Consider the following 14,332-nt stretch of genomic DNA (forward strand, 5'->3'; position numbering starts at 1 on the left):
GGGGGGGGGGGGGGGGGGGTCGGTCAAGTGCCAAGGTCACACAGGTAGAAACGGCAGGGCAGCTGGACTTGGAAGGCACCGGCCGTGCGCTTGGCCACCACGTGGTACCGCCTGACGCGGATGAAAGTTAGAAGTCTGGGCTCTGGTGGCCAGAGCACGGGGTCTGGCTCCTCTGCCGAGGGGCAGTGTACTCTTGATTAAATTCCCTCTCTGTGCCTCAGTTTTCCTCTCCTGTACAATGGGGATGATGACCGCACCTCCCCATCTCCAGGCCTGGCCTCCCTGGGTTCCTCTTTCCTTTCTCATACTCTGCGCTCCCCCAGACCTGCTCCCAAGGAGCTGTCGCCTAGACAGTCTGTGTGTGTTGATGCCCCTGTGGGGTGTGAATGACTGACAGGGAGTCCCCAGCCTCCTACCCTCAGAAGATGCCTTAACCCTAAGAATGGCATTCTAAGGGTGGAGTTTCTGTCCTGACGATGGGCTGATGGGAAAAATCAGATTCCTTTACAGTTTTATAGGAAAATGAAGGCCATGGGGATCTCTAAAGGAAGATGGTAACTTTATAGTTTTTACAGGGTTAAATTGTCACCACAGGATCTGGCATCCTGACTTAGTAGGTTTGGGGGGGCTCTGTTTGTCGCCACCACCTTCTCCCTCCTCCCCAGCATGAGCTGTGCTTGTCCCGGGCACCACACCTACGCGCACGCTCTGTTCCTGCTCACAAACACTTTTCTCAGCAGCGGTTTCTCCTTCACCAGCCGTCAGATCCAGCAGGGCTGCACTCTACAGTTCGCAGGGGAGGGGTGGGGGGTCCCCTGTAATAGCTCAGGAGACCCTCACAGTGAGAGGTTGCTAAGGGGTCAGGAAGGGCTGAGAGTCACCTGGTCACATCCACATTTGATTCCACAGGTGAACTTGGGCTGGTGGAGCTCAAACTCCACTCTGGGCTTGAGACTTGTCCCCTGTGCCTTGGAAGTGGTATTAGGCCACCTCCTAGGTACTGTGCTGGGAAGTGACCTAATGGAGGAACAAGTGCCTTATGATCTGATTGTCAACATGGCTGGACCCTCCAGGGCAGCATGACTATCATCATCTTATACAGGCTCAGGGAATGGAAGCGGCAGGCGCCAGAAAAGGAGACCGAGGCCCAGAGGGGCCTCAGCCCGCGCTGGCGGGTGCTGGCGCGGGCGGTGGGGAGTGAGTGGATGTGCGCGGTCGCGGTCCAGCGGGAGCCTCTCGCGCCCCCTGGTGGCCATCGTAGCACGCGCTCTGCAAGGCACACGCCCACGCGTTCCATCAGGCGTCTCCGCCCTTCAGCCCGCGGTTATCGCGCCCATTTCACAGGTGAGAAAACGGAGCCTGGGGAGTGGCAGGGACTGGCCAGTACCTCCCCAAACCGCGGCTCCCCTCCCGCCTGCCTGCGCGGCCTTTCGCTCCCAGCCAAGCGGGGGACAGTGGGAGGAGCGGGTCGGGGGTTTCATCTTCCAGCAGAGGGCGCGCTAAAACCGCTGTTTTCTTCCTCTCGGATCTGTTCAGGATCCTCGCAAGATCCTCAGAGGCAGAGACGGGAAAGACCACACCCGTTTGACAGACGCAGAAACTGAGGCTCGTGGAGGCAAGGTGAGCTACCCGAGGTCGCAAAACCTGTAAACAGCAGAGCCAGGAATTCAAACAGGTCCCCACTCCGTCTCTTGTTGAGCGCTTACTACATGCCGGACGCCCTGAAGCGTGAGGCACTCCGGTAAATATGGGGTTTCAGAGAGTGATGGCACTTGGTCCTACTTTCTGGGGCACAGTAAGGTAAAGGCTCTGAGCCGTGGGTGAGGCCCAGCACGTGCACAAAGCAGAGAGAGGGATAGACTTGGGGAAATGGAAGGAATGAAGGGAAGGATTCATAGAAGGGATCCTTGTGAGGTTATTTGGAGTTCTGTCAGGGCAGGAAAAAAATTCAGACAAAGTGATCAGCAAGTGCAAAGGCCCAGGGGTAAGTAATGGCTGGAGCTAAAACTCCATGCACACCCTCGTCCCTACGCTGCCCTACCCTGCACACTCCTCCCCTGCCTCCTCAGATCTGCCCCTCCCATGTCAACTCCTTCCTCCCAGCCTTATTCAGGCCATCACCTGGATATCCTGGCCAGCACCCTTACCTCCTCTTCACACCCATATCCTGTTGGCTCCACCTCTAAGCCTCTAATCCAATCACTTCTCACCCCCAACTACTGCTCATCACTCTGGTCCCAGCCCCCATCATCTGTCTCCCTGAATGGTCTCTGCTTCTACCCTTGTCCCCTGAAGTCTCTTTTCAACCCAAATGCCAGGTCAGGCCATGTCACTGCTCTGCTCAGAACCATGGAAGGGCACCCTGTTTTATCAGAGTAAAAGCCAGAGACCGCAAAACAGCCTACCAGGCCCTGGATAATTTGCCCTTGCCGTCCACCCCATCACCCCGCGAGCCCGTCTCCTGCCCTGCCTCCTCTCACTCTACCTGGCTCCGTGCTCCTCTCAGAACACAAGACACCCCAAGGCTTTGCACCTGCTGTTCCTTCTGCCTGGAAAACTCTTACTCCAGACGTTTGCCTGACCCCCCCTTCAAGCTTTTGTCTGAACTGTCTTCACGTTGATGCCTCCCAGCTGTGACATCTAAAGAGGCAGCACCCCTCCCCCTGGGGGTCCCCGTCTGCCTTTCCCAATCGATCTTTCTCCGTAGCACGCAGCCCCATCTATCATGCCAGATACATTATTTACCTGTCTCTAGTCTGTCTCCCGCTACTGCAGGCTGCGGACTTTGCTTTGTTCACTGTTGTCACTCCAGGGGCTACAACGGGTAGACTCGAGACTGATATTGGGGAACGGAGAGATGCATAGAAGTTCCAGAAGAGAGGGAGGCCAGAGAGGGAAGCACAGGCAGGTTTGAATGAAACCACTGGCCCTGCCGTGATCCTCTGAGATTTTAGCTCTCCGAGGCTGTTTCCTCGCCTGGTAAATGGGAACAGCACCTGCAGCAGAGCAGCCACGACGATGTGAAACAATGCAGAGGCCTGCCCGGGCATACAGTAGGCCGCAGGGAATGCCGCCCTTATCCAGCCGACGGAGCCCCAGGACTTTGAATCTCTGCTTGCTGTGTGACCCTGGGAAGGTCACTTAACCTCCCTGAGCTGGCTTTCTCATCTGTGAATGGGGTGAGGTGGAAATGAGGGATGCAGAATGTAGCTGGGCAGAGAACAGACATCTCTGCCATATCTGGAAAGTAAGGCTAGGTAGTGAGCTCCCTGTCACAGGAGGTATGGGAGCAGAGGCCAAAATAGCACTGGGTGGAGGGGGGTTACTAACAAAAGCTGACAGTCACTGAGTTCTCAGAGACACCTGCTGCTGGGCTAAGATGTGCACTTATCATTTGAAGCGTTAGTACTGTGCCTGCAGGGTCCATGTGAATCCACAACGCCAGCTGCTGTCATCTCGTGTGTTCCTCACGACTCAGCTCCTGGGGTAGGGGCTGGGCCTTTGTCACTCCCGATTCCCATGTTATACCCGAGGAAGCCAAGGTAGAGAGGCAAAGCCACTTGTTCAAGGTCACTCAACCGGTACAAGGTGGAACCCACGCCCAGGCGGTCTGAATTCAGAGCCCACATTCTTCCGATTATGAACTCAGTGTGGGACCACGGGCCAGTCCTGCCCCGGCCTCTGCGCCCCCACCTTCTCAGCTGGACAACAGTCTCCCAGCTGACAGCCAGCACTAACGGCCAGCCGTCTGACTGCCCCGTCCTGGACATTCTGGCACAGCCGGGCCCTCCGACTGCAGCCCCCCACTCCGTGCGCTGCAGAACCACCCCGCCGGGCCCAGGCAACCCACAGCGTCACGAGAGATCATTAAATGGATTTATTTGAAGCCGTTTGTGACACAGCAATAGGTAAATACAAGAGCAGTCGGCAGCAGACGTGTGTCGCGTGCCTCCCGCGTACCAGGCCCCATGCACCAGAAGCCCATCACCTGTCCCCAGCTCCCGAGTTGGCCGGGAGCCTTAACCCCCCCCCCACCCGCAGTCCGGGCCCGGCCTGGGCAGGAGCCCGCGGTGCCAGGTGCTGTCTCTCCAGAGACGCCACGCGCGGCACAAATGACGCTCTCGTAGCTGGGCGGCGGCAGGGGGGCCTGGGTCCCGAGCAGGGCATCCCCAGAGGCACTGTCCTTCAGGCCTCCCTCCACGGGGTCCGTGGCTGGTGTCGGGGGCCCCTCAGCGAGCGAACAGCACATGGCCTCCTCGTAAGTGGGGATGGCAGCCAGCTCTGGGAGCCTACAGGACAGAAGGGTGGCTGTAGCAGGGGCGAGGGCGAAAGCTCGTGCGTGCCGGGAGAAGAGCAAGGAAGGCTGGGGCTGGGGAGGACTTCATGTCCTGGTCCAAAGCCTGTGCGGGCCCCCCAGCGCCCCGGCTACACACTTGGAGCTTGGCCTGAGCCAGCCCTGCCAACCGCAGCCCTCCCTGCCCATCCGGTTAGCGACCCACACAGGCTCACTGCACCTCGTCAGTTCTCTGCAGGGCCAGTCCATCCCCCGCTGCTGGCCAGTCCCCACTCATCCTGTGAGACTCCTCTGCTAAGCTTTCTTGACTGGCCCCTCCCCCGGCGGAGCTCCTGCTCCCTGCTCTGGGATCCCAGAGCCCTCTCTCCCTCTGTCACTACACTGACCCCACCAGGGGCCTAAAGTTGTCCCTCAGGGCAAGCATTGACTCTGAGCATCCAGGGGCTGAGGGCAGGGGTCTGGGGATGTTTGTTGAAAGACGGAGTGATGGTTCATAGGCAAGAAGGCTTCTAGCTTACTGTAATATCCCTTACCAGATCTGGAGCTGTGGATGCTCAAGGCAGGGTGGGAGACATGAGTTCTCCTGCCCATCTGGACGCTTGAGGCCCCATACGGTGAGTCTGCCAAGGGATTACCTCTGCTTGCATACCTCCAGAGATGGAGAGCTCACTACCTACCGGGTCAGCCACATCTATCTGTAAACAGCCTGGCTTTCCTGTGGCTTGCCCTACCTCCAACAAAGGAACTACCCTGCAGGGACTCAAGGCAGAGACCGGGTCTGTGAGGCTTCTCAGACCAGGCTCCACGGGCTAGATTCCAGAAACAGGTTACCTGTATCCTAGCTACAATGCTGATGAGAATGAGGCTGGTGTTCAGTCCTCTCGGAAGCCTGGTGGGTCACCTCTGGGAAGTTAGTGCTTCTTCCCTTCTCAGGACCCTGGCGGTGGGAGTGTCTCTGGTCCTAGGTCTGGGCTGTTTCTGCTTTGGAGATGATGCTGCCAGATACAGGGGCTGACCAGGTGATCCTGAAGGTTGCTTCCTACCCCGACGGGCTTGAGGGCTGGCTATGGGTCTGGGCACTGGCTAGTTCAACTCTCTGCTCTGCCCCATTCTTGGTGGAAGGTCATGGGGTCAGTAACTCCATTAATCTGCGCCTCAGTTTCCCCATCTATAACATGAAGACAATAATGGCACCTAGGTCACGGGACTATATGAAGATGAATTGAGAAAATATAGGGGAAGGGGCCTTAGCACGCTCCATAAACAGGAGCCAATAACCAAATCTCGAAAGTCTCTGTGAGGAAGGGGTGTGGGGAACAAAACTTATCACAGATCCCCTACATGGCAAGTGCCATCCAGGCTCAGAGAGGCTGTCGCTTGCCCAAGCTCATCCGTCTGGAGCGGGTGGGGAAGCAGTTCCACCCACACCAGGGGGTCTGCCTGTCTAGATGGCAGGAGGCAGGCCCTGGGGGTCGGAAGAGGCGGGGAAGGGAACTTCACTCTGCGGGCTGGTGGGAGACTGTGCCGGGTGCCGCCCCACGTGGGAACACCCATCACCTGCCCGGCCATGGCCCTTTTCTGCACAACGTGTCTTCTCAGCCTGAGCCAACCTCAGCCCTCAGAGCGACCACTGGGGAGGGAGCCTTGCTGCTCCAGTCACAGCGTCACATGGGGAGCCCAGGGTTGACCCCCAGCCTGTGTGCCAGCCTGACGGAGGGCACCAGCCACGAGCCAAATCTGGGCTCCCTGTCCAGTGTCGCTGCCTGCTTCTCTCACAGACCTCCTCCTCTGGACGACAGCCCAGGAGCCCTGCAGCTGAGGAAGCTGATAAGGGGTCTCATTCTCCTCTGAGCTCCCACTAGCCTTTGCATGTGAGGGCAGGCAAAGAATATTGCTTCTGGAAGCAAGCAAGCTAGATTCTACTATTGTGGGTTGTTGTGTGACCCAGGCCTTGTCCACACAGCCTCTCTGAGCCTCTTTCGCCTCATCTGTAAAATGGGGATAACAATGGAAAAAGCTCTGACAACACTCAGAAAAATGCAGGTAATACAGCTTCCAGAGCCCTATGTCTTCTGCCCCGCTCCCCTCCCAGCCACACCCCTGCCTCTCCCTGTTTCTCCAAGCCCTGGAGATGGGAGACAGATTTGGGGTACGCCCGGAATCACCCGAGCAGGCAACAGCTGGCAGGGCAGGACACAGGTGCCGGGTAAGCTCACCCCACAGCAGGAAGTTTGCTTACAGGGCAGGCATGGGGTAGCCCTCATGCCACCTGCTGTTGCCTTAGTAACCAGCTGGGCCCAGCCAGCCCTACATCCCATACCCACGGTCCAGAGGCTGGGAACGTGGGGACCATGAGGCCCCATGCAGTGTGGCCATATCATACACACTTCCAGATGTGTGGCTCCATTTGTGGAATATTCTGGATACGGCGCCCTGCAAGTGTGTGGGGTAGGCCTGCCACTGTGGTCCCCGGGCACAGCAAGCTCCACGGAGGCTAGGGCCTGCCCCACTCTCTGGAGCCCTGTCGGGGCAAGAGACCTGGGCCCCACGTTGTCTCTTCCACCCTTCAGCTGAGTCAGGCAGCCACAGTAGGGAAGGGAAGGGACAAGGATGAACTACTATTTGCCCAGTGTGTAAGTTCCCTAATCTATAGCATGCCTGTGACAAGCTTGGAGGCATGGCTCTCACCCACTGTACAGGGAAGTAAACGTCACGCAGCAACTAAGCAGCAAAGCCCCAGCCCTGTCTAATTGCAAAGCTCAAGCCAACTGCACCTATCACCCTTCTTCCCATCCCAAGGCCTAATCTGTCCACACCTTAGCTCTCTCATCTGTAAAATGGGCCTAATCCTCACGCTTACCTCCTACCACTGAGGCTCAAATCAGTTAGTGGGCACCGGAGGGCGCGGCAAGCTACAGAGCACAGTCACGCCCAGCAGCAGAGCTAAAGTGTGTGCGGACCCGCGGGGTCTACACTTCTTCCCCATCCATCACCTCACCCGAGCCTCTCAGCCATCTCGGGAGAGTTCTGGCACAGCCAGATGACAGACGAAGACATAGACACGGTTCAGAGAGTCCAAGTAACAGGCTCAAGGACACACCGCTTATCAACGAAAGAGCACATGCTGAAACCCTCATGTCTGAATAGACCCAGGCTTTTTCTGCTGGGCTCACTGAGGGTGGGGGCCCTGGGAGGCCTCCTGTCCAGCCACCAGCAGAGTAGCCTCCCCGTGGGGGCCAGAGGCTGGCCTCACCAAGCAGCAGGGCTGGGCGATGTCAGCTTGAGGGACAAGAAAGTCATTCACAGAAGCAGCCTCCCCGACATCCGGCCATCCTCGTTCTGGACCTATGACTTGGGTCTCCGGACCTCGTGGGCCATGAGCACTGTCCTGGTTGGGCTTCTCCCTGGCCCTGCTGGGAATAAAGGCCAACTGCCCCCCCCCCAACACACACACCGTGGCCCCGACCCTGTTGAGTCAACACACTTGTGTATACAGACAACACCCACCCCAAGCAGTCAGGCCAGGCTGGGTGAGGAGGGACAGGTTGTCGTCCAGCGCACCCTGAGGGCTGGCCTGCTTCCAGTCAACCACTAGCTCGCTGTGTGACCAGGTGGGTCGTCGGTCTCTCTGAGACCCAGGCTTTTCATCGGAGAAGTGAGGGGATTGGCTGAAGGCCGAGGCCTTGTGCTTCCCCCTAACAGTTGGGTCAAACCAAGGCCAGACCATTGTACCAAGTGGCCCCTGGTGAATACTCCATTGTCTCTGACCTCGGGGAGTCACAGGCCAGTAGCAGGAAGAATTTGTTACATTCTTTAACTCAGAATACATTTTCCCCTCTCACTAAGGGGAGAAGGGTGTCCAGGTCCCAGGCCACTTCACTAATGTCTGGCTTAGCCCCGACTACCCCAAAATCCAGGGCTTACAGGCTGGGGGGGGAGGATGCCAGCTTGGCAGCCAGCCGGCTCGGCCACCTTCGAGCTGGATATCCCTCGGCTTCTTCTTCTGGAAATGGTAACAGGGATTCTTACGTTGCAGGCCGGCAGGACTGGAATTTATGCAGGCCCTGGAGATGTAGGCACAGCCCATACTTGACTGAATGAGTAAACAGGTAACAAGCACACACATAATGCATGCATCGGCCACAGGGCAAAGTGGGTTCTTGGTATCTTGGTGATACTCTGTTGACGTATGTAACACAGATTACATACAGAGCAAACAGATGGTATATCTGTGGTATGAACATTTCGTGGAGGGGGTGGGGAATGAAGGAAAGATTGCCTAAAAAGGCTCCTGAGAGGGAGCAATAATTTTAAAAGGGTAGAGAAATATGGTCTTAATGCAAGATTTTGTCTCCGCCCCCATCCTGCCCCCGAGCCTTTGCACAGGCTCTTCTGCCTGCCTAAACCGCCTCTCTCTACCTTATGCACTCGAGCCAAAGTTACATCTACGGCACACCTACTGTGCGCCAGGCAGGCACCGGCTAAGTTCTACAGGTACACGTCCCCTAAGCTAGGGAGCAGCGAGAGCGCAGACTCTGGGTTCAGGTCCTGACTGTGACGCGCACGAGCTGGGTGTCCGTGGACAAGTCAGTTCGTGTTTCAGTGTTCTCAGCTATAAACGGGGTACAGGACCCACTTCAGAGACCCGCTGTAAATACAAAATGAGTAGATATATGAGAAGCACTTAGAACAGCATCCAGCACGTGGGTGAATACAGGTGCTTCCTATCATTGTGCTTTTCTCTCTGTCTTACTTCAGATGAGTAAGCTGCGGCTCAGTGGGGTGGAAGGGTCTACTTTCCTACTTGCTAGTTAGTGACAAAACCAGGGGAGGATCCCAGTAGGCTTGACTCCTGTGCCTGAGCTCTGAACCCCTATGCTACTCTGCCGCATACCATGCTGAGCTCAATTGCCACCTCCTTTGGGAAGCCTTCCTGGGTTTCTCCACATCTCCATAGGCCCATATCTGCCCCCTCTCTGACAGCTCTAACTACCTTGGTTTGTCCAAATCTGTCAAAGGGCTTTAAACTCCTCCAAGACGGTGCTGATCCACCTCCTAGTCCCCATCGCATAAGCCAGGCCTGGTTCAGAGGAGAAACCCCAGGAGAATTTGCTACACAAATGCCCAATAGTGTGACAGTGCCTTATCCACCACCCCCCACCCGTCACCTCCCCCCTGCCCCGCTGACCTGTAGCTCTCCTTCTCCGAGGACTCCACAGTGAGGTAGTACAGGTCTCTGGAGAGGCGATAGGGATCCCACTGGGGAGGCCCCCGGGTGCTGGCCTTGATGGACCACAGCAGGCCGAAGAGGAGTAGCAGGCCTCCTGCACCGCAGCAGAAGAAGCTGACCGACCTGAGCAGGGGGCTGGGGGCCTCAGGCACGGGGCGCCCGGTGGGTGGGGCCGGCTGGCCGGGCTGAGCACCTGCGTCTCCTTCACTCCACCATGCAAAGCAGAGCGTCCCGGCTACCAGAAGCACCGTGCCGCTGACGGTCATGCAATAGCGCAGCGCGGGGGCCGCTCGGCTCGCACCACACGTCTGAGCACGGAGAAGGGGAGAGGGGAGAAAATGGGGAGAGGCCTGCCAGGGGACTGGAGACCCCAGTCTTAGTCCTCCCCTGTCTGTCTGAGGTCACTGTGTAACCTTGGAGAGGTCATCTGACGCCTCTGGGCCTCTGTTTTCCTCATCTGTAAAAGGGGGATAATACTCCCAACTTTGTAGGGCTGTTTCAGAGGTCACCGAGAATGGGTTCCAAGTTCCGAGCACCATGCCTGGCATCCAGCAGGAGCTCAGCAAGTGTGGCTCTGTTCATTCCGGGGCCCCCCCAGGCCTCCCAGGCCCCATCGGCCTGGTGGGTATGACTCCCCGCCGCCCCACCCCCACCCCTGCCGGCCCGTCTGCTACCGGCTGGGAGGGATGAGCGGGCACACTTGTTGGGCCCACCAGGCCTTCCATGGGTGGGACCTGCTGGTTATGCAGTAGCTCCCTTCCCCCAGTCACGGTCCTGAGAGTGGTCGGTACTTCCCTCCAGCGGGCAGAAGAAGGCACAGACCCAGGGCAGGTAAAGGAGCAGGGGTGAAAGTGGGGACTGAGGAGCCCCAAGTTGACATCCATGACAGGAAACCCCGTTGTGCAAAAAGATGTCCGCCCTGGCCTTATTTTTATAAGGGTCCTAAATTTGGAGAAAGCCTAAATGTCCACCTACAGGGAACTGATGAGTAAAGCATGGCATACCCTCTGGATGGGATATTCATAACCCTTTTGAGAAAACAAGCTCAGCACCAATGTTTAACAGCTACAGGGGGGAGATGTGCATATCTTCCTGTTTCCGCCTTAGTCTACCAAATTCCTTCCATCAGGTAAAGAAAAATGCACAGGAGAAACAAAAACTAGGAGGAAATCTGGCCCCAGATCCTACAGGAAGGGGCTAAACCTACGTCCATGTTGTCCCCAAAGCCAACCTCTGGGCCATTGCACGCACTGGTCTCTCTGTCTGGTAACCGGACATGATCTCCCCTCCAGGCTCGGCTTGGCCCTCACCCAAGAAGCCTTCCCTTAAACACCACGTGTCTGGGGCCTTCTTAGGTCCTAGCACTTCTCTGTCTGTGTTTAACTTCTCCTTTGCTTGTGCTCCCACCAGACAGTGAGGACCCTGCAGACAGGGTCCACACTGGCCCTGTTCACGGCTGTATCCCGCAGCGCATAGCACATAGGAGCTTCTCAGTCCACGTGTGTTGAAGAAATTCCCTTAAGTGAGGGCAAGTGTTACTGGGTAAACACCTGCTATGTGAAAAGCCTCCTTCCCCGCTGAGAGGAGGGAGGGAACGCAGGATTCCAGAGGCTCCAGCACCCCGCCACGGACAGGAGGCCTGGCTTTGGTCCCCACTCTGCAGCTCTGGGGTAAGCTTACCACCTGCCCCGGCCTGTTTTCTTACCCTTATAAAGGGCAGGCTCTTTGGCAGGCTTCTAGAAGAAGTTAAAGAGATACCATCTCCTCTTATAGAATCCGAGTCAGTGAAGGCCGGGGCTGGGGCACTCATAGACCCTAGACCAGTGATCGGGAATGCCTTCCAAATGGGGCCTCACCCAGCCAGGCGTGCTGGGCCCAAATGATCCCTGCTGTGCAGCCATTCAAAGGTGTGCTTCTGGGGGAGCCGAGGGTCATAGTAAAATGGTCAAGATCTAGGGAAGGGGCACCTGGGTGGCTCAGTTGGTTAAGAGGCTGGCTCTTGCTTTCGGCTCAGGTCATGATCTTAGTCGGAGTCCTGGGATCAAGCCCGCGTTGGACTCTGCACTCAATGGGGAGTCCGCCTGAGATTCTCTCTCCTTCTCTCTCTATCCCTCCCCCCACTTGCACTCTCTCTTTCTCTCTCCCTCAAATAAATAAATCTTTAAAAAAAGATCTAGAAGGTGAAGCTTTAGACTTCAAAAGGGCATGTTCCCAAATGTGTTTAAAAACACGTGTGTGTACGTGTGAGACAAAAAGAGAATGTATACTTGTAACAGCGGTGCTCTAGGAGTGGACCCCAAATCTTTCTGAGCCCCCAGACCACCAGAAGCATATAGAAAAATGTCATCCGTAAATTACCTGCTGTTCTCTTCCTGTGAATCTGTCTATGGGGCAAGGGCCTCCTGTCCCCAGCTCAAGGCACTTGTGGGAGAAAAAAGAACCTGACGACTCGCTCTCCAAAGTTAGACAGTGAGGAGAGGCTGTCAAGAGGAAAAGCTGCAGAAATCAGCTTGGAAAAACAATTTAGAAACTCACAGCAAATCAGTAACCGTTAATAAGCCCTCGCTGGTATATCATGGCACCTCTCCACACTCCCCACAACTGGGGTGGGTGGTCAGGGCAGGCAAAGAAATTCCTGTTTTACAAACAAGGAGACCTAGCCCAGAAAGGTGAAGGACCTGGCCCAAAGCCAGAAACTGCTATGCTTCTCGACACTTGAAGAACTTGCTCCTGGTAACTTAAGATGCTTTTAAACTTCTATAAAAGCAGTAATTGCTCATTGCGAAAAAAAGAGAAAACCACAGAAGAGAATAAAAATGCAAAATATGAATCACCATTAATCCTGCCCTTCAGAGATGAAGACGGTCTGCAGGTGGGATTTCCCTTTCCATTTCTCCCTTGGCCTACATACATGATGATGGAGGCAACAGACATGTACTGGGCACTGACATGGGCATTGACATGGGCCTGGGCACCACATGGCACTTTACAGGTGGCCCCTGACCTAATCCTCACAACAGCATTATGGAGCTTCGAGAGTGACAGCTTGCTTGAGGTCAGTGCCAAATCTGAACCCAGTCCTGGGGACCTGGGGACCTCATCCTGGGGAACCCTCTGTGCCCACCCAGGGCCCTCATTTCACAGCCCCACCCCTCAAGACCCAGTCCAAACACCAACCACCTCCTCCCAGAAGCCCATCCGCTGCTGCCACCCCCACCTCCCACGAGCCAGAGAAGGCCCTTCCCTGCACCCGATTTATCACTCCCTCTAACCGTGGCCAAGCTCCGTGACCTTGAAGCTGTTCAGCACCCCTAGCTCAAACTCTGCCTCACAGGGAAAAGCAAGTTGTAAAGATGAGGTGGCAGGATGGCAAGCTGTAATGAAGCATGGTGACACAGAGCTGGCCAAGGATGGACCCTGGCTCTGACACTGGGCAATTTGCCTAGCTTCTCCACGCCTCAGCTCCCTCCTCTGTAAAATGGGCACAGTCACACTCTGTGTAACCAATAAGAGAACTCCAGCGACCACTTTTCTGTAAGATCTAAACCATCCAGGGACACCTGGGTGGCTCAGTCCCTTAAGCATCTGCCTTCGGGTGAGGTCGTGATCCCAAAGTCCCGGGATGGAGTCCCACATGGGGCTCCTTGCTTAGCAGAGAGCCTGCTTCTCCCTCTGCCTGCCCCTTCCGCTGCTTGTGTGCTCTCTCTCTCACAAATAAATAAATCAAAACTTAAAAAGAGAGAGAGAGAACTAAACCATCTGAACAGGAAGTGGTCCAGACCATTCGAATCAACTGCCAGGTAAGCTGAGGCCCTGACTACCATGACCAAGGCCACCCAGCGAGTTAGAACACAGGAAGAGCACGAAGAGACCTGGGTGTCCACTCTGCACGAGCAAGTCACTGTAGTCAAGGTGTAGAGAAGGCGTCCAGGCAGGGTCGGCGTTAGGAGGAGCCTAGATGCCTTGGAAGGAGGGAGATAAGTAAGCTTACACCCACCTCGGAGGAAGCCATCAGGCGGCAGGTGGCCAGGCGTGATCCAGGCGCGGTCCAGGCGCGGGAACCAGAGGGCGGCACGATCCCCCGACGGCTGTCCCACCGGTCTGCAAGAGGCGTCCGGCGTTAGGGAGCGGCCCTAGCGGCGGTCCCCTAGCCCGGCTCCCCGCGTCCCCCAAGAGCTCCAAGGTCCGGCTCTCGGTCTCTTCCAGGGGTGTCCGAACGCCCCCCGACTCCACCCGCAGCCTCCTAGCGTCTCGTCCGCTCCCGTCGCCCCCCCGCCCCCCGCCCAGGGGGCGCAGAGAAGTGTCAGCCGGCCGCACCCCACGAGCGCGCCCGGGGGCTGCGATCCCCGCACGGGCTCTGCGAGAGGCGGGGCGCTCCGGGGGCGCCGAGGGGCGTGCGGAGCCCGGCTTCGCCCTCCGCCCCCGCGCGGCCGCCAGCCCAGGACCCCCGGGCTAGCGCTCGGACCGCCCGCCCCAGCTCTCCTCCGATCCCGGTCCTCGCGCGCCGTCGGTCGGGCGGAGACTCCGGGACGGCCGGTCCTTGGCTCCAGGTGCCGCGCCCCGGCCCCGCCCGATCTTAAAGCGACCGCACGAGCCGGGGTGGGCGGAGTGGGAGTGTCCAGGCCTGGGAGCGGCGGCCGTCCCCACCCCACCCGCTTCGGGCCACCCCACAGGGACAGGCTTGGGAGCCTAGACGGACTCAGTCCGAGAGGGTCCTAGAAGTGCTGAGCCCATGCCTCCTCGCTCCCATTTTACAGGAAGGGAAACTGAGGCCCAAAGAGGGTTCGCCGCATATTTCCTAGAAGTAA

The 14,332-nt window shown here is 57.2% G+C and overlaps 1 protein-coding gene across 1 annotated transcript; it reads right to left on the minus strand.

Annotated features, from left to right (window-relative positions):
• Positions 1-3,877: 3,877 nt before the first annotated feature.
• TMEM61 (transmembrane protein 61) lies at positions 3,878-13,669 on the minus strand. Its single transcript, XM_008699157.2, has 3 exons — positions 13,522-13,669; positions 9,483-9,832; positions 3,878-4,289 (listed from the first exon to the last, which is right to left on the minus strand). Exons 1-3 carry the CDS (start codon positions 13,534-13,536, stop codon positions 3,878-3,880), a joined length of 777 nt encoding a protein of 258 aa, XP_008697379.2. The 5' UTR covers positions 13,537-13,669.
• Positions 13,670-14,332: the final 663 nt, after the last annotated feature.

This window comes from Ursus maritimus, unplaced genomic scaffold (assembly GCF_017311325.1).
Source record: "Ursus maritimus isolate PB19 unplaced genomic scaffold, ASM1731132v1 scaffold_12, whole genome shotgun sequence".
NCBI classification, from domain to species: domain Eukaryota; kingdom Metazoa; phylum Chordata; class Mammalia; order Carnivora; family Ursidae; genus Ursus; species Ursus maritimus.